At 56.2% G+C, this 26,168-nt stretch overlaps 5 protein-coding genes across 5 annotated transcripts; 2 read left to right on the top strand and 3 right to left on the bottom strand.

The window, feature by feature from the left end:
* Window positions 1-206: 206 nt before the first annotated feature.
* ColSpa_04789 (unsaturated rhamnogalacturonyl hydrolase YteR) lies at window positions 207-1,506 on the bottom strand (the record flags this gene model as incomplete). The annotated part of the gene is made up of 2 exons (XM_049271001.1): window positions 207-308; window positions 364-1,506. 2 exons carry the CDS (start codon window positions 1,504-1,506, stop codon window positions 207-209), a joined length of 1,245 nt encoding a protein of 414 aa, XP_049126958.1.
* A 2,613-nt stretch (window positions 1,507-4,119) lies between these two features.
* On the top strand, window positions 4,120-5,355 carry ColSpa_04788 (AB hydrolase superfamily protein; the record flags this gene model as incomplete). Its single annotated transcript, XM_049271000.1, has 3 exons — window positions 4,120-4,477; window positions 4,536-4,710; window positions 4,782-5,355. The coding sequence occupies 3 exons, from the start codon at window positions 4,120-4,122 to the stop codon at window positions 5,353-5,355; spliced, it is 1,107 nt and encodes a 368-aa protein (XP_049126957.1).
* Window positions 5,356-5,635: 280 nt separating this feature from the next.
* ColSpa_04787 (signaling protein YkoW) lies at window positions 5,636-9,591 on the bottom strand (the record flags this gene model as incomplete). Its single annotated transcript, XM_049270999.1, has 3 exons — window positions 5,636-6,326; window positions 6,387-9,051; window positions 9,228-9,591. 3 exons carry the CDS (start codon window positions 9,589-9,591, stop codon window positions 5,636-5,638), a joined length of 3,720 nt encoding a protein of 1,239 aa, XP_049126956.1.
* A 2,324-nt stretch (window positions 9,592-11,915) lies between these two features.
* On the bottom strand, window positions 11,916-13,954 carry ColSpa_04786 (esterase citA; the record flags this gene model as incomplete). The annotated part of the gene is given in 3 exon segments (XM_049270998.1): window positions 11,916-12,093; window positions 12,106-12,964; window positions 13,126-13,954. The coding sequence occupies 3 exon segments, from the start codon at window positions 13,952-13,954 to the stop codon at window positions 11,916-11,918; spliced, it is 1,866 nt and encodes a 621-aa protein (XP_049126955.1).
* A 2,471-nt stretch (window positions 13,955-16,425) lies between these two features.
* Window positions 16,426-18,332, top strand: ColSpa_04785 (SH3 domain-containing protein; the record flags this gene model as incomplete). The annotated part of the gene is made up of 2 exons (XM_049270997.1): window positions 16,426-17,149; window positions 17,209-18,332. The coding sequence occupies 2 exons, from the start codon at window positions 16,426-16,428 to the stop codon at window positions 18,330-18,332; spliced, it is 1,848 nt and encodes a 615-aa protein (XP_049126954.1).
* Between the last annotated feature and the right edge of the window lie 7,836 nt (window positions 18,333-26,168).

Raw genomic sequence — 26,168 nt, 5'->3', positions numbered from 1 at the left:
GAATAATTATTCGACAGAATATCAGTGACTTCACATTTCGTGTTTTGTTGTTTGCGACTGTTGCGACAATATGGAATCTCTGGTCGGATGACTCACCATTGACTCTGATATTCTTTCTACTATGCCAATTGCTATATATTGCCCAAGTACAATTGTATTTCAATTGGGCCTTTATCAACGGTGTTGAATGCAAAAGCACCTCGAATCTACTTGTTGCCTTCCAAGTACAACTCATACTCGTAGCTAGAGAACAGAAATGGAGCAACACCCTTCAAGTCGTTCTCAAAGAGAGGCATGCTGGCGTAGTACTGTAGAATGAGTCAGTGATAGGTCGAGTAGAAGCGTGGATTCGACTTCAATTACCTCGAAAGTGCCGTTGGAGCTCAAGCTGCCAGTCTGCACAGTCCAACCCCAGACGAGAGCATTGTCGCTCTTGCGTGTGTCGACGAAATTGTCCGTCATCAGCTTGTATCCGCTAAGTGCAGTCTTGAGGTACTGGTCTCCTTTGATATAGCCAAGGCGAACACTCTTCAGCAAACTGTACACGAACATGGCGGAGCCAGAACTCTCAATGTAGTTACCCCACTGTCCCTCGGTGCCAGGGGTCATGACCAGCCACCAGCCCTTAGTTTTCTTGTCCTGAGCAGCGACGACGGCATCGGAGACGGACTGGAGATACTTGATCAAACGCTCGCGGCCGGGATGATTCTCTGGGAAGAGCTCGATAACGTCGACAAGAGCCATAATGTACCAGCCCACAGCACGGCCCCACACGTGCGGAGAGGCGCCTGTCTCCGGGTCGGCCCAGATTGCCGTCTTGCTCCAGTCGAAGCCGTGCAGCGGAAGGCCGTTGGTGCGGTTGCGGTCGACGGTAGTTCCGGCGTCGATGAGGTCGAACTGGAGTGCGATATCGTCCCAAGCAGTGGAGTTGTCGGGCTCAAACTCGCGGGTCCAGCGGGCGTAGAAGACGTCGAGCATGTAGATGCCATCCAGCCACATTTGGTCAATGTAAACGGGGTAGCGGTGGTAAAAGCCACCGTCGGGCGTACGACCTGTGCGGTCAATCTGGTTGCGCAGGGTTTGAGCGGCCGTCTTGTAGATCTCGTCACCTGTTGCGTTGTAGATGTCCAAAAAGGTGTGGCCAAAGCGAATGTCATCGATTGAGTTACTGTTATTGTACAGCAGAATCTCTCCATTCTGCGCCGGGTAAAGGAGTATCTCCGTGGCGTGTTTGACGTAATCGTAGTATTTCTGGTCGCCGGTCCGCTCAAATGCCCGCAAGACACCCGAGTAAAATGCTGAGATGGTGTAAGCGTGGGTAGGCTCGACACCGTGCTTGATCTGGGAGTCTGCCATCCATGTCAGATAGCGAGGCTCGCCATCCAGCTTTCCGGGCTTAATCTTCTCCTGGGGGGCGATTGAGAACCATCCGTTTGGCAGCGAGATGGCTGCCGATGATAGGGAGGCGCTGGCCAGCGCGGTGGCGGCCATGGAGGTGATCTTCATGATGAGATCAAGTTGCCGGCTAGATGCTGTTCCCGAAGACTCTGCAGAACAATAGCAAGCTGGTGAACATGAGGTCGCATTGACGACTACATGATGACCTATTTATAAGCTGCTGCCTGATGATAGAAAGGTCTCTGGATTTTCCCAAATGTCATGAAGTCGCCATTCTCCAGGTTCCCCTCACCAGTTCAAGGTCGGCCGAGAGAATACCAGCCCAGTGACTTGCTCAGTTCCATCAGCTTATCCGATGCATATCTATGAGCAACAGCCTCAGCGGAGTACCATTCTTGGCATCTCAACGAGCCATAACTATTAGCCATGATGTCAAAAGCCGAGGACCGAGTGGCTGGTGGCCGTTGGGATCTAGACGGAAAAGCAGGTACTACCTAAAATTGCGGGGTCTGTCCTTGTGTCCAACTCTGGGTTTGCGGGGGAGAGGTTGGGTGGACGAGTCCGTCGCGGGGAACCGCAAGAGCTTGCCCTTATGCTTATTTTCTACCGGGGAGCCCCATGCCAAATGGAGTTGAGCTTTCATTGAACGACATTTGTCGTCATCTTGGCTAATATCTCGCCGTCAGTCACTGGCATGAAACAACGAATGCTGCTCAGGACTTCATCGAGATCAAATCGAGCTTGACACCCTCCCACACCCCGGCGCCTTACGCGGACGTCTGTACGACATCACAGGTGCCGGGCCGGGACGGCAGTCATCGACCGGGGCGGGATGGCTGCCTGCCGTAGGTTATGATCGTGTCTCAATACTACTGGATTCGAAAGACCGTGTCTGCACTGGTAATTCCTCCGGTTATTTCGGCGATCGACCATTTACCAGTTTATACACCAATCAGAGATGCCGGGTCCGAATCGGGGTTTTTAGAAAAGAAGTAATAGATAGAAGTATGAGTCGGTCACATCCTCGGTTGGTATTAAGCCGGCCGGCCTGCATATAATCCTTGGCACTGCCTCCGACCTGACTGGACGGTGACAGCTGTTCAGATGTATGCAGGATGCAGCATCGCCATTTCGCCAAGGCAATTTCCTAGGACTTCTTCCATCGCCGGGCCGCATCTTCACTTTTCCGCTCAGATTGACGGCCCGCTGCCAAGGGTCTTTTCCGCGCCGCTCGAGAGGAGCGGCCATCCCAGGGTCATATCCAAACGAACTAGATCTCTCCTCGTTCTCCTTGCAACGTTAAAAATGAGAGACTGGGTGCCGGTCCGACTTCTGTCCGCATTTCCTGTCCTGAGGCTTGTACGGAGTCGGCGACTGCACCTCGTATGTAGTTAGGTTGCCAAAGTCCCATGACTTCAAATGCATGCGCGAAACAAATTTTAAACAGATCAGAGTGGCTTTGTTCATTTCTCTCAGAGATTGGTCGTGTCTAATTCCTTAGGTTTGAATGATGAGTCTCAGCTTGTCGAAGCAAGCTTCAGAATCCCAGTTAGAAAAACCCTTCTTTATCACGGATGTTTGTGAACTATTGTTTGGTTAATTATGAGCAGCTAATCTTTGCAACCCCAGCTGTTATCATGCCACGAATTTTTCAGTGGCAATTTCCTGCTTTCCACTCGATGCTTCTCAATCTACACAGGCATGTGTGCTGAGAGAGTGCTCTCGACAAGACTAGGACCGAAAGTACCATACCAGCATCCTGGCCTTGTACACCTTGGTGGGAATGGCCGCACTTTTTGCCTGCATAAGCGTATTGATGCTTTTTTGTAATAACTGCGAGTTTGTTGATCACTTTGTTCCTGGGATGCATTGAGATCTCAGCGAATACGACTACCAAGCAGCTTGTGCAAAGCGACTACTTGAGCCTTGGAATGAATCACGGACAAGCAAGTGTGTCATCTTGCAATTCTTGAAACTAACTTACCCAACTCGATAAGTCATTCGCTTACGATGAAAACGGCTCAATACTTGATCTTTCAAAGTAAGTTGAGCTGTCCACAATCGCCGGTTTGTCACGAAGCATGCTATTCTAATCATCCGAGGTGATTTTGACACCCTCTCATAGCGCTCCGTGCTCAGTATCGTTGTCCAAGCCGAAGGGTGTTCGCCAAGCGCTTTCATCGAGTTGTGGCATATAGAGCGATAAACACATATTGCAACTTCAATCGATCTAAAGATCAATCAGTCGAAAACTTTACTCCTCTTGAGCAAACCCAAAGGAATCGAATTGAAGCTGTTTCCTCCGTATGCAAGTCTCATTGCATGTATGAGTTCAATCAAGAGGATATGTCGCAATTTCTCATAAATTTGATTACGTACAAGTCCCAAAATGTTCACAACGGCCGCACTGATTGGATCTCTTGATATCATCTCGTCTCAATCATGGGGGAGCGGGTCCCCCCGTCCGATCAAATCCCGGCCGAGCGGGCCCGCGTCCGATTCCATCACCCAGATTGCCGAGAGCGGGCAGAAAGTTGCCGCACGGCATTGGAGCCCCGTCCGCAAACTTTCAAAAAGCCTCACTGACCAGCTCCACCCGCCCAATCACGTCAACTCGTCCTCGACTCCAGCCGTACATCTCTTGTTACTTTCCCTGTTCCCAGAACACTTCGCCCAACATCTACATCCAGCTCGGCCCAGACATCAACAAGGTTCTCCAAAATGGCGGAACAACGAACTATTCACCAGCCGATTCACCCCTCCGTCCGTGCCCAGCTGGACCCGGAGTACGTCGCCCTGCATGACTCCATCATCCAGTACATGGAGCCCTCCGAGGCCCAGCCCTGGGACCCCGCCTCGCGCCACAGACCCAACCCCCTGGCGCACACGACGCAGAAGCTGTCGCCCGTGGGCAAGACGTGGGACGAGGAGCTCGGCGGTGGCGTCCAGGCGCGCGTGTTCGTGCCCGAGGGTGAGGCGCCCCCTGGAGGGTGGCCCTGCTTGGTCTGGCTTCACGGCGGCGGCTGGGTGAACGGTGGTTTGGACAGCGAGAATGGCTTCTTGACACACGTTTGCAAATGTCAGCCCCCTCCTCCTATGATCTTGAAAAGTTTGTCCACATGGAGTGTTATTGATAGGCTGGATAGATGTCCGATGCGTGGTCGTCACCGTCAACTACCGCCACGCCCCTGAGCACGTCTATCCCGCCGCCGTAGACGACTGCCTCGCCGGTCTGAAGTGGATCCTCGAGCCGACGCAAGCGTCCCGGCTCAACATCAACACAAGCCTCGTCACAATCGGAGGCGTCTCAGCGTTGGTCGACCCCTTCCCCCTTTTTCATCCGCACAAATCCCCCTCCCTAAGCATCTAACACCCCCTATCAGAGGCGGCAACCTCGCCGCGATCCTCACCATGAAAGCCTCCCTCGCGAACATCACGCCCGCGCCCATTTCCCAGCTCCTCATCTGCCCCGTCATCGACAGCACCGCCACCGCGGAGACGGGCTGGGCCACTTCCAAGCACGTCCCCTGGCTGACGCCCGGCCGTATGGCGTGGTACCAGAACCTCTACTTCTCGCGCCCCGAGGACAAGACGCAGTGGGAGGCCTCGCCGTGCTTCGCTCCTAAAGAGGTCCTCGCCCGCAGCCCCAGGACGTGGCTTGCCGTCGCCGAGGTGGACCTGCTCACGCCCGAGGGCCTCAAGTATGCAGAGCAGTTGAAGGATGCTGGGGTGGAAGTTCAGACGGAGGTATACAAGGGCGCGACGCACTCTGTTCTTGTGCTTGCCGGGTTAGTATCCTCCAACTCCAGTGCTTTCGACTACAGTTTCTCTGACCTTCAGATTAGTGTCCATCAGATCAGCAGGAAGATAGTTCACGACGCCTGCGCCGTGCTTGCAGAGGGTTTTGGTTCAACATATGATCCTGCCTCTGCCCCTATCTTGTCCCAGCAGGAGTAGCCTGCTGACCGTAAGAAGACAAACCAGCCGGAATCGGTCCATGTGCACAGATCGACCCATGTTTTGAAGACTTGTTTTGCAAAGGGCTGTTTTGTCATAAGAATAGAATGAAACATTTTATCTATAAGCTATATACCATCAAGGCTCCAAGCAACTCCTGTTGTTGTATGTCAAAGTAAACGATGCAAGTTGGGTGCCAGAAATACTAGCTGGTCCACCAGTCTATTATGCTGTAAAAGAGAAAAGGAATCTAGACCGACTGCGAGTTCGATGCGACACCCTACGAAGCAGTAAGGAGTTTCTGCAACTCAGCAAACCGAACCGGCTTCGGCAAGAAAACGTCAAAGCCGGATGTCTCAGCATCCCGTCGGGCGTCCGAGCTTGCCAGGCCGGTCAAAGCAACAACGGTCGTAGCCTGCAGCTTGTGCTCCCGCTCGTACTCTCGTATCCTCTTGGTCGCCTCGAACCCATTCATGACCGGCATGCTGATGTCCATGAGTACAAAGTCAAACTGTCGGCGCTTGCTGGCGGACGCCGGGGTCGACGCGCTCGAGGCCGCGATGAATTTATCCAGCGCTTCCTGTCCGTTCTCGGCTTGCTCATACGAGAAGCCACATTTCTTCATAAACATGACGAGGAGCTTGAGGTTGATTTGGTTGTCGTCGACGAGCAGGACGTGAAGTGTGACGTGTTTCTGCTCAACGATGACGGGCTGGCCGCCGTTCAACGCTGGTGACAGCGCGAGGGCGCCCAGTGGCTTGATCAGGGGTTGTGCTGACATTGCCGGTTCCAGTTCGGACGGCTTGGCGTCTTGGTGGAGAGGAGTTCCGACCCTTTCAACCTCCTGGGCCTGCTCTTGGTGGGCGGATAGAGATCCGGCTGGGATCCTCGACTTCCCGTCGTTCTTCTCCAAGTCTTCCGCGCGTTTGAGGCAGTGGCTGAAGACCTTTGCCAATTTCCGTGGGCCACAACTAAATGTAGTGTCAGCCAAGATGGGGAACTTGTAGCCCGGTGGACGGTAAAACACTCACGGTTGGGGGATTACTTCCACAATCTCGGAAAATTCCATCAAAAGCTTGCTGTGCTCCTGCAGAATCCGCACCGCTTCTTCAGCATTCGGGCTGACGATAATGAAGGGGGACTTCCTGCGTTTCAAAGCCCTCTGCGAGTTCTCCCTGAACCGCTTCTCAAGGATCTCTACAGAGGGCGGCTCGGAGTACAAAAATAGATCGGCGTCTTTGGGGTTGGCCGGATCTTCTTTATCAACCTTCATGTGGAACCACTCGGTGCAAGTCTCAGTGAGAATTCCGTTCAACTTGGTCGCCGGTGCGCTTAGCGGCCGCGACCCCGAACCATTTCCGCCCTCTAAATGCACGACTTGCAACCCCTTGGTCTGTTCGATAGCGTTGCGCATCGCCTCGTCGGGTTCACGAGATGCTTCGTCAGAAACGGGCGAGAAGCTGAGATGTACATCAATCTCAGTGCCTCTGTTCTGTTCCGACCTGACCTCGAGGCTTCCTCTGAGGGAGTCGACAATCTGCTTGACAATACTCAGACCCAGTCCAGTACCAGGTTGGAAAGAATCCTCCTGGCTGAAGGGGAGGAACAGCCGGGTCTGCTGGAATTCTTCCGACATGCCCTTGCCAGAATCTGCTACACGTATCAAAGCGTCAATCTTTGACCCTTCGGTCCTGGCTTGGCCGCTAAGGGAGACGAGGACGAATCCCGACGTGGTGTACTTCAGAGCGTTGCCAAAGAGGTTCATTATGATTCTTCGGAGGGCGCCGGGTTGCGTTTTCACCAACCAAGGCGTCTTTGGGTCGATGTCAATCAAGACTGAAACCAAGCCCTTGGACCCTTGGGGCTGGAAGTTGCCCACCGATCTGACATTATTCGACTCGTTGACACTGATGCTGGGCTTGGGTCCGTCAAATGGACCAGCTCCTACCAGCTTCTTGAAAGCATGACCAGCGGCGATGGCGTCAACGACCTCTTCGACGAGCACAGCTAGGTCCACGACGGACGTCATGCTCAAGCTTTCCAGGGAATCCGAAGTAATAGCAACAGGTCTGTTCAGGTTTTGTCTTGCACGCCTCCTCATCTGCGCCCGGCCAAGCCTGTTGATCTTGCTGTAGTCGAGCACATGGTTGAGGGTGTCGAGCAGGGTCTTGCCGCAGGTGGCGATGGAGCTAATGAGGCCAGACTGGTAGGCATCGGTGCTGGTGTCTTGAAGAAGTTCGGCGGAGCCCAGGATTCCGTGCAACGGGCTGCGCAACTCGTGGCTCATACTGGCGATGAAGGTGGTTTTTGCGGCCTCGTTTTTCTGGCTGTTGATGCGTCCGACCTGGGTCATGATGCTGTTGCTGAATGCCCGGAGATAGGATAGGTCTTGGTCGAGGTTCATCATACGGCCCGTAACCGATGTCCACAGGAAGCAGCCGCCAGCAAGCTTGTCTTCGCCGTAGTCGAACAAGGGCACGAAAACGACAGTCTTTGCTCCTGGGATCTTTTTGAGAAGCTCTTCATGAACCATTTTGACCTTTCGCCGTCTACCCTCCGATCTATCGACGGGAACAGCCCCATCGACGCCCATGGTTTCCCTGTCGCTGGCGCTGTCATCGCCCGAAGAGACACCGACGCCGGCTTCGGTGAAAGAAAACGTCTTCCCCATGGGGAACATGGAGAAGTACTTCTCGAGAATACCGAGTGACAGGGCTGGGCCCTGTTCGATGCGAGCGCGCGCCCGTTCATCGGCCACGGAGAAGCTCAGTATCTTGCAGGGCCTCGAAGACGGCGACGTGTCCGAGTCGGAACTGTCGAGACCGGAGCCCGAAGTAGCAGGCCGAGCAACATCCTCCTCATCCGAAGACTGGTTTCTTCCAGACTTGGCCCGGCTCGCTGGCGTGGAGTTCGTTGTTGCTGTGGCGCCAAAGAGAGCCACACCATCAGCGAGAGTGGAGTGACGAAGGACATCGGCTGCCCGGTTGAAGAGTTTCGACAAGCCGTCGGCCCTAGGCTGGGGTCCCTTCTTCGGCGACGGCGGTGTCTCGGAGACGGGAGGCGATGGCGGCCTCTCGGACATGGAAGGCGCCGGCTCGGCCAACTGGGCCGACTGACGGGATGCTGACGACTCTCTTGATCGGGCTTGAGCTCGAGCCTCGGTATTGCGAAAGTAAGAGTTTGAGCGTGGGATCGGACGCCTTGTCGAAACGAGTGCCATGTCTGGCGGGCGTATCGTCGAAGGGCTCCGCGGGATCTCGTCCTTGACCGCGGTGGGATCTTCGTTGAGAGCCGAGCACCCCTCGATGAAGGTCGCCAGGCCACGCACGATCCGCTCACCCTTGAAGCGATCGACCCGGTCCCGCGCCCATTCCAAGTGCTCCATGGCGGTCTGGGCGACGCCCTGCATGAAGCGAATCTCATCCGCAGTCAGTCCATCGTGAGGTTTCTCATCGGAGACGGCAAAGGAACCGATCTTGTGGCCGCTGCGTGAGATGATGGGCACGCCGGCGTAGAAACGCACGCCAGGCTCGGACAGCACGTACGGCCGGTTGCAGAAGCGTGAGTCGAGACGACAGTCGTTGACGATGAGGCCGGTGGCGGTATACGGCTTACCCCTGTGATCGAGGCCGGTGCAAGTGTTTACCAAGGAGTGTTCGCAAACAGCATCCGGACGCGATAAGATGGCGGCGCCGACTAGTGAAGATTATAGGTGTTAGCACATCAGCTCCAAACACACAAGCCATCTCCTCAGCCTCTCGGGACGAGGGCATGGAGGGGAGAAAGCCGAAGCCAAACGTGCCAAGTCGACATGATGGTGGTGCTCCAGAAGCAGCCGGGGCAGTGACATGTTGTGGGCAGAGGCTACGTACGCCACAAATCGGCATTGGGACTGGTGGACCGGTCCTCATCATTGTTCAAGCCGTCGCTCTGGTGGTCTTGCAGGTCATCAAGGTCTCCGAGCTGAATAATGCGGGTGGCCTCGGCGAGGATCGTCTGAGTGGTGGAATCAATCAGCGATACCATGGCACGCTTGACGTTTAGTCGCAGGACGGCCAGCTGGGCAAAGGCCGTCAGTGCCTTATCGGACGAGGCCTTGGGCTTGAAGCCCGTGCCGTGTAAGTCGGGGGCGGCGATGCTGTCAACATTGAGGGCAACATTGAGCGACGACCCCTGAGCAACCTGCCAGCTCTGGAGATATCGCTGCACCTCACGTTCACGCTGCGCTTCGGACATCGGATGAGATGAGAAGAATGCGCGCACACGACACTGCAGGGGGTGGCGCTAGAGCACGAGTAGATGAGTGAGTGACGTGTGTCGGGGGGCCTGTCTCCAGTGCTGTGGTGTTGAGGCAGCGACGGCGGCTCGTCACGTCTGCCCTCAACCTCGATTCTTTGACTTTCTTGCTTGTTCACCTGGGGGTTTTTTTGTTGTGTTTTTACCTTCCTCGGGATAGATAGGCGGCGAGAGGCCTGGCGGGGTGACAAGACTAGGAGGAAACAGTCGTGGGCCTAGCGTGGCGGCCTCGGTAAGCGCTGGGGGCAAGGGGACGTTTCCCATGAGCCTTACCCGTTCGGGTGCGGTTGTGGCAGGCGAGACGAAGAAAAATCAAACCTTGGCGAGCTTCTTGGTGATGGAATTACATCATACCTCCATCAACCGGGTCCACAGCCTCAGGGATTCCACGTTCTAGATTGGCCTATGAAACGCGGTCCAGCGCGGTTGACCAAGACGGCAACGGACTAAGCCAATGACTCGGAAGGATGTTATTTCCTATTCCCTCTCACGATCTCGATCCTCTGCGGGGAGCATCGAGCTGAGTGGTCCTGTAGCCAATTGACGCATTGGCGCTTTGCCGCAATTTCTGCAGAGAACATTCCTATCGATCGACAAAGCCTGACATTCCAGCACACGCACCTTGATCTTGAATTCTGAGCAGTCATTTATATGGCTTGGGGGCATGAATACTAGTGTTGGTTCCCCATGCGTACATCCCCAACTGCAACCGCGAAGTCCAAGTCTTGATTAGCCTACTACGGTATTCGACTGTAGTGTACATATACTACACATGGTAGAACCCGCCTGACTCGATCGTTAAAGTGGACCAGAGAGTTGCCTGTGCGCCATTGCCGCCGCTTGCGCCTGCCAATCTCAGCAAGTGCTCCTCGGCCGGGTAGCTCGATAGCGAGCTTCGCCGCTGAGACTCTTTTCAGTGACATCGCAGCCCTTACGCAACTCAATGTCTCCAACCCCAACGAGAAAAGAGACAAGAGACGCAAAAGGCAACCACAACGTGCTTAGTTTGGGCCCTAGCAAGCACAGAACCTTGTTGAGGTAGCCCAATGCAGCACCTTCTCCCGACCTCTTCCCAACTCTAATCCTTGGCGAATTCGTAGGTAATTGTGCGTCTCTCAAGTCGTCAGCAGTCCACGCTTCCCCTAGCCTATTTCGTGTAGTCCTTGAAGTTTGTGCAGACCAAGTTTCGTATGCTGCAGCGATTACTACAGGCTCAACAACCAACAACCAATTGCATTTTGTAATCATGAATTATGTGGAGAAGGTTCATACAGACAATGATACAGAACCGCAACTCATCTGTTCTCTCAATCTCCAGAGCCACACACAATCTGGTCATCGCGAGGTGTGAAGGTCTTACCCACATCTCGACTAGGGTATGAGAACACATCAGTACATGGTTATGCAGAGGTGGTGTAAGCCCATGTTTAACAGAACAAGACGTGGGGGTTGTTTTCACGTGGTGAAACATAAAACTATTACGAATATCCATAATGATCACGTACTCGGCAGGTACTATCTAGTCGCTGGCCCGTTTGTGTTCTTTGATGAGTTCGAGGCGTTCGCGACCTCATACCCAGACCGCACTGAGCCAAGATAGAACCTGAAGTCGGTCTCTGCTGAACCGAAACCAAGCCGGAAAGCACACTGTTCTCTCAGAACGTTGATGGCATTATGCGCAAAACAGTTTCAACTACTTCAACCCCGCGGAATGAGATGCAGGGATTATCGTGCGTTGACCAGTGTATGATACATTCGATAACCCGAGGTTCATCAACACTACTAGATCAGGGATTCTAGACTTTATTCATCAAGCTGAGCCAAGCAGTGTCGTGTGAAGAGAGAAGCAGCTGCTATGTGCCGGCAAACATTCAAACATGTCAACTCCTACGGTCACAAAAAGTAATGAGGTACGCAAAGCCCTTTTTAGTCTCTACGGCGAATGAGGCCCCCAAGTTTTGTGTATATGCCTCGTTTTGTTAGACAAGGTGTTCATTTTTATTGAAATTGAGTGGATGAAATAAGATGCCGGGTCTCATGCCAAAAAAGGAATTTCTCGTCAAAGACGACGAATGAAGAGAGACATTACTAGAGTTAGCCTCGCGCCTCTCCCGCTTGGCGTCGCAACGGCAAGTGAGTCACGTCCTGACTAACAACCCGGGCTTTTACACAACATCAACGCCCTCAACCGTCAAAAACCCCCACAACCTCTGTCCTCAGATTGCAACACCTCAGCCCAGGGACCGGCCACCAACATGGCCTCATCACCCTACACCGTCCTCGTCACCGGATCGTCCGGCCACCTCGGCGCCGCCCTCATGCTCACGCTCCCCTCGCAGGGCCACACCCCCTTGGGCATCGACATCCTCCCCTCGGAGACGACTACCGTCGTCGGCTCCGTCACGGACCGCCCCCTCGTCGCCGCCGTTCTCGCCCAGAACCCTTCCATCTCACACATTGTCCACGCAGCGACCCTGCACAAGCCCCACGTCGAGTCGCACCCAAAGTCCGCCTTTGTCGACACAAACATCACCGGCACCCTCGTCCTCCTCGAGGAGGCCGCCGCCCTGGGCCCCGCGCGCATCGCGTCCTTCGTCTTCGTCTCGACGACCTCGGCGTTTGGCGGCGCCCTGTCCCCGGCCCCGGGACGGCCCGCCGCCTGGATCGACGAGTCCGTCGTCCCCGTCCCCAAGAATATCTACGGCGCGACAAAGTGCGCGGCCGAGGACCTCTGCGCCCTCGCCCACCGCCAGTCCTCCCTCCCCGTGCTCGTCCTCCGCACGTCTCGCTTCTTCCCCGAGGCCGACGACGACGAGGACCGCCGCGCCGCCATGGCCGACGCGAACCTCAAGGTCTGCGAGCTGGCCTACCGCCGGGCGGACATCGCCGACGTCGTCTCCGCCGTGGTGTGCGCCATGGCGAGGGCGGCCGACATCGGCTTCGCGAAGTACATCGTCTCCGCCCCGCCGCCGTTCTCGCGGGCCGACGACGCGGACGGAGGGGCCCCGGCGCTTCTGCGGCGCTTGGATGCAGACGCGGGCGCCGTTTTTCGGGAGGCCGTGCCCGGGTGCGCGGCTGTGTTTGAGAAGCTTGGATGGAGGTTCCTGGACCGGCTGGACCGGGTGTACGACTCTTCGAGGGCGGTCAGGGAGCTCGGGTGGAGGCCCGAGTGGACTTTTGAAAAGGCCATTGAGAAGCTCGCCCGAGGGGAGGACTGGAGGAGTGAGCTGACGCACAGGGTCGGGAAGAGGGGCTATCATGCCGTTCCAACGGGTGTGTATACCACGCGGTGAGAGGTCGCGGACGATGGCGGCTATGGCAGCATGTGCAGATGAATTACATATCTGGTATTCAAAGTCTATATGTGCTTCATAAAGATATCCGACGAGAAAAAGGGGCAAATGGGTACTCGAACAAAACCGCCAATATGTGCAATGCAGCGTATCTCTCGTATGCAAGGCTATGCAAGCGCACCATTCTCCTTTTGACTCACGACCCCAAGCTCACGCCCCAGATCCAGTATTTGCGACGCAACCGCCTCCACGTCCCACGTCTTGATCGGGACGCGGTGTGCGCCATCCCATTCAACCAGCCGCGTTGTCCCCGGCTGGCAGTACTGCTTCAACAACCTCCGGTGATGGTCCAGCCCGGCGTCCTTAAGGCCGTGCACATGGATCGTCGGGAGCTTGAGGATGTGATCGTTGGACGAGCCGTTTGGCCAGTCATGGAACTCGACGCTTGCCTCGGCGGCATCACCGACACCCTGCGCCGCCTCTAACCGGTCGTCCAGCACGATCAATGGCGCCCGCCCGGCCAGCAACACTCCGAACTTCCAGTCCGCCGAGCCGCCCGCCGACGCGATGCGCTTGCCGTACTTCTGCTTGAGCATCTGCTGCGTGTACATCAAGCTCGCACTGATCTTGGCTCCCTGGCTGAAGCCCAACAGACCGACCCACTCGCCCGTGGCGCCGAGGGCATCGTCGTCGTCCATGGCCATGCGCAGCTGGAAGTGGATCTCGGCCGAGGCTGTCTCGGCGTCGACGGCCTGGTGCTCGGGGAGCCATCGCAGCCAGCGACGGAACGGCCCATAGTCGCCGTAGACGGAGACGATGTCGTGGTGCGGGGCGCAGATGAAGGGCCCGTCGACAAAGACGAGACGGAAGTCGTTCTTGAGGCGGGAGATGAGAGCCCGGCACTGAACCTTGAAGACGGATGCGTTGACGCCGCCGCCGTGGAGGCAGAGGATGCGCGGGAGGTGGAGGGTGGGGTCAGGACCCGGCGGAAGCGACGTTGCGCTTGGCATTGTTTTCCCGGGGGGTGGGTTGAGGTCGAGGTATGGTCTCTCTCGGGTATCGTGTAATAGCGAGAAGGGCGAGGTGTGTCGATGAAGAGTTTGATGCAAGGGGAAGACAGATTTTTTCGGGACCGAAGAGTTGAAGATCGGGTACTTGGAGAGGAGAAGGAGAGAATACAAAGAGCGAGGAAGACGCGAGTGAGAGAGGAGGATGCAGGACCGGTCACCTCTTTACTCTAATCGAAAAGGAAGGGAGAGCCATCCGTCAGCAAGCTCTACCTTGCGCTCGCCCGTTCACGGCTCTCTCTTGGTGTCTTCGACGCCCACCTTTGCTTTGCGCAGGGGCAGCAAACAGAGCGCCAATGTGGGGCGATGGATTTGGCCTTTGTCCGTCGCTTCACCGGCCGGAGCTCCGAAAAGGATCTGGCACTGGCGCCGGTCTCTTGTCACTTTCGGTCTACTGCTTTGCTGACCTCCCAGAGACCTCCTAGAGAAAGCAGTAAGACGAGGGATTTGGCTCGGCGATCAGCGTAAGGGCTTGGCCGAATCCGTCAATAGTCAAGATGCCTCGGCGGGCGGTGGCAGCGGAGGGGCAAGGCCGCCCTTAGAAAAAGGCAATTGCGTCGGATAGATCGTGAGGCCCGTCGTCCAACGATTCCGTCTCCCAGCTGAAACGTTTCCGCGTTGGTGCACCCAGTTTCGAATAACTTTATGAGAGACAACTTTGCGAAAGAGGCAGACGAACTGCCGGATGTTGCCCTTTAGAGGGAAAAACGTGATACTGCTGAACCCGGTGGGACGGTCGAGCGATTGCAACGCCGAACATCAGATACTCAAAGAAGCCTGAGGAGAAATGAGATGAAGCACACGGAAAGCTTGTTTAACACAAATGACTCGGAGTGGAAGCGGAATGCGCTTCGTGTGCAGAGGACGGGTAAGGCGCAATCCAAGATGACCGGGAGGCAAGGCGGTTCGCAACAAGGTAGTGTACAACTCGGCGGGCCCTTCGTCTTCCTCGCTGCCCGCTGCATCAGTTCGCCGGACACTTGTTGGGAGACGTCCGAGGGGCTTGCCCAACACCCTTGGCAACGTCCGGTCCGAGACCCACGCTTATCAACGACCTGTCAGTTTTTCGAGTCTCAGCAGTGACTCGGTGAAAACAGAGCGTGAAGAATAATTAATAAACCCGAACGTCTCGCCATCTCATATGCTTCGCATTCGACGCAGCTTTGATTATCGGATCGGTCGCTGCTGCTGCACCAGCAAGCTGAAAGTCGAAGCCGGGAATCCCGTTCGGCGTTCAATCCCCGACCGACTTGTTTGCTTGATTCCCGAGTCCCGAAATGGTTGCTCATCTTTGCCGCTAGGGATGCGAAGTCCGTTCAGCCTTGGTCCGAATTACCACCGTGGTTTGCTATTTAGTCACTTGGCTTCCCCGTCATAGGCTTGCTTATCGTTATCGGACCGTCATGTTCCAGGGTCCATTGAGCGCCGGTCATCCGTCTGTCTCTGGCTGCGCTGGCTCTCCGTCGCTTGACCTAACTGGGACGACGAGAAACGCGTCAGCAGCACGGGAAGTAAGTTTGGCAGACTGATTCAAGACCCCCAAGCTGTCAGCCCAAATCCGAATTGAAAACAAGAGGCGACAGCACAACAATCCGCAAAGTATCCGCACGGAATAAGGTTGGTTGAGTGGTTCTGAGGGGGGAAAGACGTGATGTGGAGATGGATGGGTATGATGGAAGGTAATGGACGACCTGAGTGTTGGGGAGGGAGGGACGGGGAGGGAAGGCTTCAGTGAGCAGGGATGACACACTGACTCGTTCGTGTCTCTGTTCGTTCTTCTGCGCTAGCAGCGACTCAGCCACACACTCGTATCGCACTCGCCCCATGTGCCCCAGATTCCACCCGAGCATCAGCCACACCATGACGTTGCGGACCTAGTGCCCCTCGCCCGAGGCCGTTTCCCCTCTTTCCCTGCTTGCTTGGTGTACCTACCTAGCTCCTATGAGCTGGCAGAGCAGCGGGGTACTGGTGGTGGTGCTCGTGCTGCTGTCCACGTCGCGATGACACGACTTTGCACCCGAGAGGCCTCACTGCAAATATCAGGATTTTCCGTCTTGTACATACTTTTCCAACCGAGCCACAGTAGATTACAATCCATCTGAGCCTCGACAAGCTAGGTACAAGATCCACGTTGACGACACTTCTGCGCCACACGAGCAATTTGCACAACTCACCAAACCCATCGGTCTCGCCGTGACGAAAGCTCCACATCAGCTCCTTACGCCTACAGACCTACATAAGCAGTTACGCCCACAGCCCATTGTCCCAAGACCGGTCGAATCCACCATAGATCTCTCAACGCATCCTCAAGATACCCAAAGTTCGCATCGCTTGTTTTGTCTTCCTTCTTTGATACCCAATCAATCAACCGGACACGACTCAACACACTACAGTCGATAGACCATCTTCCCATAATGTCAGGCACAAACCCCGAGAAGCCTCCCATCCAGCCGGAGCAGCAGCTCTACCCCCATCCGACCGGCGACAACAACTACCAACAACAGCAACCGCCTCAGTACGCCTCCGGCGCGACGCAGTACAACCCTGATCAGAAGAGCGAGCTTCCCGGCGGCCACGCCAGCCAGGCCCAGCACTTCCCCCCTCCGCCGCCTGGCCCGCCTCCTGCGAACCAGCCACAGTTCACACATGCTCCCCAACCGCAGCAGCAGTCATACGGTAGCGCCACACCCCAGCAACAATACAACCAGACGTCGTCGCAGCAGCAGCAGCAGCAGCAGCAGCAGCACTACTCCCAAGCTCCGCTAGGCCAACATGCTCCCGGCCAGCACGCCGAGGGCGCCGTCCCCGGCTACAACCCCGCGGACCACGGCGCCGGCCACCACTATGCGCAGTTCGACGCACCCCCGGGCAGTGCGGCACCGGGCCACATGCAAGGCGGCCCCTATACGGACCCCGCGGCAGCGCACGCAGCCTACATTGCCCCCGTCAATGCTTCGACGGATCCCCTGAACCCTCAGAAGGAGAAGAAGGGATGGGGCGAGCGCCTCTCCCAGATCGGCATGAAGGCCGCCGTCCCCATCAACGCGTTGGCCAACAAGATGGGCTCGCAGAGCTTCCTGCCGACCACTATGGACAAGGAGTGCGAGAAGGCCGCCAAAATCCTCAGGAGCTTCTGCAGTAAGTTTAAACCACCCCGTATACCTACAGCGTGTTGTTCACCGCTGACAACGTCACAGAGGACGGCATCACATCCGACGTGCCCCTGCAGACACAAGCTTCCGAGCACCTCGAGCCCGGTAAGCATGCTGAGGGCCACGGCTCGCGGCCCACGACGCCGAACAAGGAAAAGGTTCGCAAGGAGCAGAAGGCCATTGTCAAGATCCCCTCCAAGGTCATCAACAAGGCCGTCGGCCTGGCCATCTTCACCACCGCCAGAGCCGGCTTCAACTTCTCCGGCGCTACCGGCTCCGGTGTGCTCATCTCTCGTCTCCCAGATGGATCGTGGAGCCCGCCGTCCGGCATCCAGGTACACGCCCTAGGCGCTGGATTCATGATCGGAATCGACATCTATGACTGCGTATGCGTCATCAACAGCCGCGAGGCTCTCGCTGCCTTCATGAGCACGCGTGTCTCTTTGGGTCCTGATGTCGCCGTCGTCGCCGGTCCATACGGTGCCGGTGGCGTTTTGGACGTCGGCGCCTCTTTCGGTGGAAAGAACCCCGAAGACAAGAGGACGGCCGAACAGGCAGACACGAAGCCTGTTGACGACGGCAAGCTCAAGCCCGACGAGAAGCAGAAGCGCAGAAGCAGCAGCTCCTCCATCAAGCCTGTCTTTTCCTACGTCAAGTCTCGTGGCTTCTACGCGGGTATCCAAGTCGACGGCACCGTCGTCACGGAGAGGAAGGACGCCAACGCGGCCTTTTACGGTCAAAAGGTCACTGTCGACCAGATCGTCAGAGGTCAGGTTCCTCCTCAGGGCCCCGGTGGTATGTGGCCCACAGGTGCGCAGGCTCTGTACGAGGCTCTTCGCACTGCCGAGCAGCAGAAGCCTCTTCCGGAAGTCCACCTCCCTCAAGCAACCACCGGCCAAGTCCCCCCTCAGGGTTCTATTCCTCAGCAACAGCAGCAGTACGGCGGTCAGCAGCCCCAATACGGCGGCGGCAGACCCGAAGGAACCGGCGTTCCGGCCTATGGCCAACCTCAATACACCCACTCAGAGGGTGGTCCCCTAGGATCGCATCCACCCGGTCAGGGCCCCACTGCCTCTGGAGCTCTGAACCGAGAGGAGCAGCTCCCGGGCTACGTCGAGGACGGCGTGACGCGTCCCGGCGTGGGCGACCACAAGGGTCATTACCAGTAGATGAGGAGGCCGATATGGTGCGACTTTGGTATGGAAGTTACGTAGGCTGAAGATATCCCCATGGAGTTGTGGCATTTTGCAATTATACTAGGTAGCCGAATATAATCCTAACGAACACTGCCTTGTGTAGCCCGATCGATGTGTGAAAGCATTAAGCAGCTGACTGGACCTACCGCGCTCCTGTGGCATGTCATCCACATCTGCATCCACCGGACGGCGGCCGAAGTGTGCCGGGCACTGGTGGTACCGTCCCGAAGACGGCATGAAAACATGCATGTGGCCGATATAACGCGCCCTTGCAGCTTGATAAGTCCGGCCTTCTATACTCCGGTGTGGCACGACGTGAGATACGCCTAGTGCATCAAGGAACGCCGATGCGGCAGTGGACAGGGCCGCTGCAAGCTCGGAGTAGGACAGAAAACGGTCACGACATTCAGCGTTTTGTGTGTTTGCCCTTGTGCACCCGGACAAACGACAAGCGGGAGCAGGCGAGAGAGCCCACGCAATCGTCCATATCGAGGTCGGCAGTAGACATGGACGGCGCCTTCTGGCTCCGTCCCATCGAAAGCTACAGCGACAGTGAGTTTTTGATCCGACGGACCGCGGAGAGACGGTGATTTTACTGGTCTGCAATCCTTACGGGGAGCTTGAATGACCTATGTGGCTTCATCTTGCATGCTGCACCGTTGTTCCAAGCGTGCTTCATAAATATTGTATGCATGTCTGGTTGGCCGCGTGGTTCGCGCTAGACTGCCATGTTTCAACCGCCGCCAAGGCGTCCCGAGGTATGCATAGGTGATTGGAAAAGCGAGAAGGGACTCCTGCGGCAACAAGACAAATACAGAAGAAGAAAGGCAAAGAACAAGCAATGATTGGTACTCACAAGTCCCCGAATCGAGGACGTTGCAACGGCAGGGGAGGAATCATGCAGGCATGCCAAGTGCCGGATGTAAATGAGGTCCAAACCAACTAGCACTTTGCCAGACCATGATTATTGCTTGGGCTGGGTGTTTGACGTCTGTCATTCATGGCAAAGCGACGTCTGGGCTGCCAAGCGACACTCTACAATCAGCAAAATCGAGACTGCATTATTGCGAATTACTTCGAATGGAACTAACTGGCGGCCGGGCCAGTCGTTGATCAAAGGGGCGAGGGAAGCCGAGCTACCGAGTGATACCAGCAGATCGTGATATCCGCAAAGCGGGATCAAGGATACCGGTGCGGCGCAGCCCCAGAATCCACGGTTGGGTCATGTACCGGCCGTCTGTCGTCGGCTCCCGCAGAGTCAGAGGTTGAGTAGACATAGGTTCAATGTCAATCAATCCGGAGCCGCCGTCCACTGTTGGTTAGAGACGCAATAGGGAACTGCGTTGTGCTAGTAGGGCGAGCCGATCATCGAGAGCTCTGAAACGACTCGATTGACGATCTGCAGGGGTTGGGAATGTCGACACAATTCGGACGACGTTCATCGTGCGATTGTCTTGTCTTGGTCCTAAAAAAAGCGACAAGAGAAGCCGCCAGGCCGGTTCTCGGCTGGCTCAGCCCCAGGAGCTTAGCCCTTGTGGTTATTTCACGAGTTCCCCGCCGGCAGTGGAATCTTGGGTGCGATTCTAGCATTCCGCCTGTTGACCAACGACGCGGGACGTTGCATTTCTGACAATTGTCTGGACTCTGCCGGTCTCGGCTGGCCGTAGAACCAGAACACGGAAAGTTGTGTCCTGGCCTGATTCCCCAGACAAGCTGGGCAGAATTCCAGCCAGAGCCGTGATCAGTGGGTTGGTGGAGGAACTTGCAGGCTGGATTCCGCGCGCAGAGTTGTGGAAAGGACGTCATCGGCTCCACGGCGATGAGACGTCCGGGATGTGCAGGTCTTTGTCAAGTCAGGTCTCGAGTCTCGACGTTGCTTGCTTCGGCCTTTCGCCGGCGGCTCAGGGCCCCCCCCCCCTTTTTTCGCCTCTTCAACCTCCAGTTGCCCACAACCCCTTCATCTGACATCCCCACGCCAAGGAAACGGTCTCTGGAACTGGCTCTGGCCGAAGTGGTGTGCAACTGGAGACTGGTCCGTAAAGTCGTGCCAGACCCATCACAATGTCTTTGACAGTGGGCAGATGGGCAGGCCGATCGACTGTTTGCCCCCAGTTCTGCCGCCCGTTTCCCTCGCCCCCTGCTTCGCTCTGGGGATTTAGGGGTGTACTCTGTGTCCGTTGTACGATTCGCACGCGACAGCGACCAGTTCGTCGGTTCGGGTGTCATCTTATCATTTACGATTGTTCTTGCATTCTTTAGGACGATTAAGCTCATCGCCAAGTCCAACTGTTTTGCAGTGACTGGCCGGGTAGAGCTGGCACATTTAGCTTTTTGTCTCTAAGTTTCCCGTCTGTCGGGGTATTAGATGGAATGGTCAGAAGCGGGAGGTGCGCTACGCTGCGCCAAAATTCACGGCGTCGAGCCGAGAGTCTGATGGGCTGGGCCAGCTGCCGCTCCAAGCACGCGCCATTGTTTTGGGTAGGGTGTCTTCCATCATGGCTAGAAAAGGGACAAAGACTGCGTGGCTGCTGTCAGAGAAATGCTGATCGGCCGCAGTTCGCAGCAGGATCCGCGTCATGTTCCCGTTGAAGGAGAAAGGGATCCAACGGTACCGGCACACTCCCTGAACCGGGAGGGTCACTGTCAATTGGGGTGCCCGGGAAGTTCAGAGTCGCGAGATGATTTGTTGCAGGGGTGAGCAGCATTGACGGTGGACCTCCCAGCCCAGCCTCTGTCCCTTTATGGGGAGCCCGGTTCAGTTGCAGGGCAGCAGAGCTGTCAACCAGCCAGGAAGAGGTGAGCAGCACCACTTAAGCAGCCTGGCTCTTCACGATTGTCTTTGGTTGATGTCGATCTCGCCGTGATGGAACATGTGGTTGGCCACAGCGACATGTTCAGCAGCTAAGCGCTCCGCAGCCGTTGAGGGCGGAAAGAGGGGTTGGCTGATGGGCCCAAGGATAACGGCTGAAGATCCGGCCCCCTTTGGCCTGCTTGGGGCCGCCCGGTGACCATCTGGAAGAGGCCGGGCACCACTGATCGGGTTCCGGCTCGAGGTCAGAGACGAGATGGGAATGGCAGTCTTGAACTTGCGGTCGTGGTGTTCAAGGTAAAGACGGAGGCTGGGCTGATGCTGGTGTTGTTTTTGTTGGCTACGCAGGTGTTTGGCCACTCGGTGGAGGCAACGGCTAGCATTGGACCAAGACTGGATGACGACGCGTAAGGTGACCCGTTTTTTTCTGTGTTGCGAAAAATAGCAACTTGCGTGTCGTGTGTATCCTGCTTTCTGGTAGACAGAGGGTTTCATTCGGAGTAGTTCTTCATAGCTGACGGGTGGCAGACAGCAGAAACAGTGGGCTCTAGCGCAGGCTGTGCTTCTGTATAGCGGGTACGAAGCGCGCGAGGTTTCTTGTAGGTAGCAGGCCAGCACAGCGCTGCGTCCATACACAGTAGGGCAGGCTCCAGTCAATAGCTCGTGTTAAATGCATTGTACAGTAGTGGATGGATCGAGGTTGTTGGGCAGGACCGATGACGATGGCAAAGCAGAATGCATCAGAGTCATGACAGCCGCCGAGGCAGCGACTCGGTCGGTCAATCGGAATGCAGGGCCATTGACCTCTGAGAACCTGGCAGCTGAACGGAAGAGCCTCCGCACACTACAGCAGGTGCCTTGTTTGGCCCGACTGGCACACACCAGACAAGGCCAGGACCGGCAGAGGCGACTCAGACCCCACGAGGTTGAGGGAGATTCTTCTTCCTCGCCCAGCTTGCGTTGGACGGATGTCAGAGACGGCAGGTTTGGGATCGAGACAAATCGGCCACACGATCAGCGGCACCGTATTATGGACGCATTGGACTGTAGTGCTATGTAGATTGAGTAGCGAGTATAGTTGTTCGTGCCACCGACGAAGATGGGGTCTTCGTGGGTACACGTCGGTGCTTTACAGTAGGGTGACCGAAGTGTCAATACGGGTTGGAGACCCGGTGGTCCCTGGAGGGATATGATGATGCCATGGGCAGTCTAACTCCGTTGGGCTGATTTGGGGAGCCGCGTTGCGATACGAAAGAAACGGAGACGTGGGTGTGGGTTGGGTGGAAGGGAACGGCATCGAAGCAGCAGATTGATGAAATCTGGGCGGGTTGGGGTGGCCATGGTTTGCAAAGGAAATATTAAGATTGGAGTCGCTCGGCACATGGGAAGGATGTGCAAGGAAGAAGTGTGAGATTGCGGCGTGGCTCGCGGGTACGACTGCGGTACTTGACGGGAAGCGGTAATTTCTGTGGAGTCAGAATGTAGATTTGGGTTCCTTGGCTCCCCCCCCCCCCCAAATTTTGCCTTGTCGAGTCGTTCGTACCTTTGGTCCCTTCACAAGATTCAGTGAGCAGGAAGAGGGAAAAAGAAAAGAAGAAAAGGAGGAAGGAAGGGGAGGGTGGGCCGAAGCAGCAGCTATCGAGACCCCTGACAAGGGAGTGAAGGGAAGGAAGTGAGTCGAGGAAGCCCCTGGAAGCAAGAGACGCCAGCGGCCAATTACCAGTGTCCATTTGTGATTTTTTCCTTCTCTCTACTGTGGTATACTTTTCCCACTTCACAGATTGCAGGTGTGTGCCTTCCAATCGTGTGCTCCTGCCTCGAGCACGTTTGCAGCGCCACGAGATGGCGATTGGATCTGATGGTCCGTGGGCCAATGAGACGGCACGTATCATAGCGTTGTGGACCCCAATTCCCGAGAATGCGAACTCTGATACGGGTTGATTCGTCATTTTGTTCAATTTTGCATCTCTTGATGAGCCCGTATCTTGTTCCAATGCATTGGCACAATGTTCCGTTGATAGACACTGATAGACAGCAACGGCTGCGACTCGAGACAGGCCGAGAGGCTTGAGAGCGGACTTTACATAACCATGCTTTGTGTCCATCTCTCATAAGCCCACTAATTCCACGGGTATCTTGGTTCGACTCCAATCTTGGCTCTGGACGCTAAGCAGCGCCCATTCAAGGGGGACTCGGTGCTGGTTCGCAGCACAGAGCACCGGACTGGGAACGCAAGTCAGGATCAAACGCCGTTGCCAACGCCGTGTCGACGGGAATGTCAGTCAAAGAGCAGATCGCCCAGTATCTAAGACACGCTCTAACGCTTTAGTGCGTCCAGCCACGGGACACAGGTCGTAAGTGTGTGTGTTTGAGGTTGACAAGACGACGAGAATCGGCCATCGTTTTTCACCGTGCTTTCGAATCGTTCTTCATCGATAACCTCTCATGCTGGGCGACTAGCCATCCATGATCCGTGGCAACAATCACCTCCGGATACGGGTCGCCTAGACATGCTCGGCACGGGTAGCAGGCAGTTTGAACAAGAGTGACAATCCAAGAAACACCCCAAACGCTGCCGTGCCCAGCCCGCGACGGCGATAAAGGCAGATGGGATTGCTGGGCTCTCGCCGTCACGGTGCCGTAACGACTTTGAAGTCCCGCTTCTGGTCGAGGCGAACGATAACGCTGAGCGCTAGGCTGCGGGGCCATGGCAGCAGCACACCGGGGGGAGAGGGAGGGAGGGGGAAAATATGTGGATGGAGTCTTGCCGCGGCGTCGTGGTCCATGTCCTAGGTGAGATATCCCGGCGCATGTCTTGTCCGCACTCTTTGAGCCCCCACCGGCATCATTTCCCGCCCCGCCACATCCCGGTCCTGACCAGTCAATTCTCTTGGTCCTTCCCCATCCCTGGTCGCGCGGGCTGGACCTCTCTTTCCCACGGCCTCCCACCACCACCACCACCCATGAACACCTCCTTCTCACAGTGCCACACGCACCCAACACACACACCTCCAGTATCCTCTCCCAGGACTGTCACCTGGCAGTCTCGAGCGAAACCCTGCGTGCGCTGGAAGTTGGCGGAGATGCTTGGGGTGAGTCTCGGAGGCGCGGTGGGATGAGATGACACGGCGAGAACAGACGTCGAGTCGTGCCATGGGGAGGTGCAAAGACGGCTGCAGACGCATGCGTGCGCAATCCACCAACATCAGACCGAACGCCTGTTGTTGCTAAATGCTGTCGCTGCTGCTGCTGCATGTTCCATGTTCCATGTTGCCGCGTGTGCACCCAGCACGAGGCGAGTTGCGGGTGACGGACAGCTGACGACGGTCTCTGGGAATAGAAGCACTGGCTCTTACAGTGTATGATGAGCAGCAGCCAGCCCGGTGACTGAGGGAGGTGAGTCGGTCGACGGTTGATTCGTCCCGCCCTGTCAACCTCCAACTCGGTTGCAAATTCCCATGCAAGACGCGACCTGCAGGTCCCGTTTCCGCGCCAAGGACCGTCCCAGGTTCCCCTGCCTCTGCTTAGCGTCCAGTCCGTGGCGTTTCTCTCTGTCTTGTCAGTCCTCTCGGTCGCTCTCTTGCCTGTTACCAGTACCTTCGCGCACTGCATTGCCTCTCGTCACTCTCTCCGTCACCCTGCCTCAATTCACCTTGGCTGTGGCCCCGGCAGCCTCTGGCGGGCGGCGGACGGCGGCGTCATCGGCGTCGTAGTCGTCGACGGCGACTGGCAGTCTGGACCGGTGGCTGATGGCACTGACAAGCCCAGCGAGGCGACGACGTCTTGTGCCTCAAGGTAAACGCCGAGATTTCCCATCTGAGAAGGCACCTGCCACCCATCCCCTATTTCTCTCTCCTGCTCCCCTTGTATCCGAACACATAGTCTTCTCTCCTAATACGTGCTATAGCACTGTGACATGCCCAAATGCAGCCGGTGCCAGTCCCGGACTGGATGGGAAGTGATGGGCCTTTTTTCTTCAACACGGCAGGCCACCCCTGTGCGTCCAATTTAATTCCAATCATCCATGCCACCTGCGTTCCCACGCTCTCATCGCTTCATTCGCGGCCACGGCCATACCGACCAATCTTGGTCCAGTTCCTCTTCTCCCCCCTAGTGCTGGTTTTATGTGAGGTAGCGGGCGGGACAGACAGAGAGCTGATTGACAGGAAGGGGAAGACTGGTTCTGCTGCTAGTATAGATCCTGTCCCTTCCTGTCCAGTCCCTCTTTTATTTCCTTCCCATCCCACTCCCCGTTCCCACACCCATTCCTTCCTGCTCCACGCCCTTGCCCTTTTCCTGGCTATCCCATCCGATTCAAACCTCACCCCCCCCCCCCCCCCCCCCCCCCCCCCCCGGGCCCTTGAACCTGCCTTTCCACCCCCAAAGTTGTCCCCAGTCCGTCACTCTACGCCGTACGAACAGTCTCCTCTACGTACAGTAGTAGCAGTGTATGTAGTGCAAGACCTTGCCGTCTGGGACCTGTCTCTCCTAATTATCCTAGCCTCCCGTTCGGAAAGCGTACGCACTATTCGTACGCCTTGCACCAGGGGACCCTCTTTTCGTTCTTCCAGACCTCTTCTACCTCTTCTTCCCTCATCTCCCGCCCTTCCCCTCCAGCTCTTTTCCTCCTCTTTCGTCTCTCCAGCTCACGACGAATCTGGATCGCCAGCCTGTGTCTGCCTTTTCGGTTCCCTTTGCAGCAGAGATCACAATCAGCAGCTTTCCCGATCACTTGCCGGTCCTATGATCGTGTCACTCGCTCAGCAACACTGCTAGTTACTATCTTTAGTACCTGCGTTTTCTTCTTCTTTCCTATGCCGTCTTCTCCTTGAGGCGCCTTTCCCAACCAAACACGCTTTGCTACCTATTGTCGAGCTCTCTCGTCCGAACCTCCACTGCTTTGTACCTCACACAAAGAGAGACCACCCAAGATCCCGACGACCTCTCATCGACGGCTACGTGTATTTTTCAAACCTCCCCGCCTTCACAAAGAACGACTC

The sequence above is a fragment of the Colletotrichum spaethianum genome (genome assembly GCF_022836535.1).
Source record: "Colletotrichum spaethianum MAFF 239500 DNA, contig10, whole genome shotgun sequence".
Lineage (NCBI taxonomy): Eukaryota > Fungi > Ascomycota > Sordariomycetes > Glomerellales > Glomerellaceae > Colletotrichum > Colletotrichum spaethianum.
The sequence above is the reverse complement of the archived record's forward strand: the minus strand, read 5'-3'. Positions and strand labels throughout refer to the sequence as shown.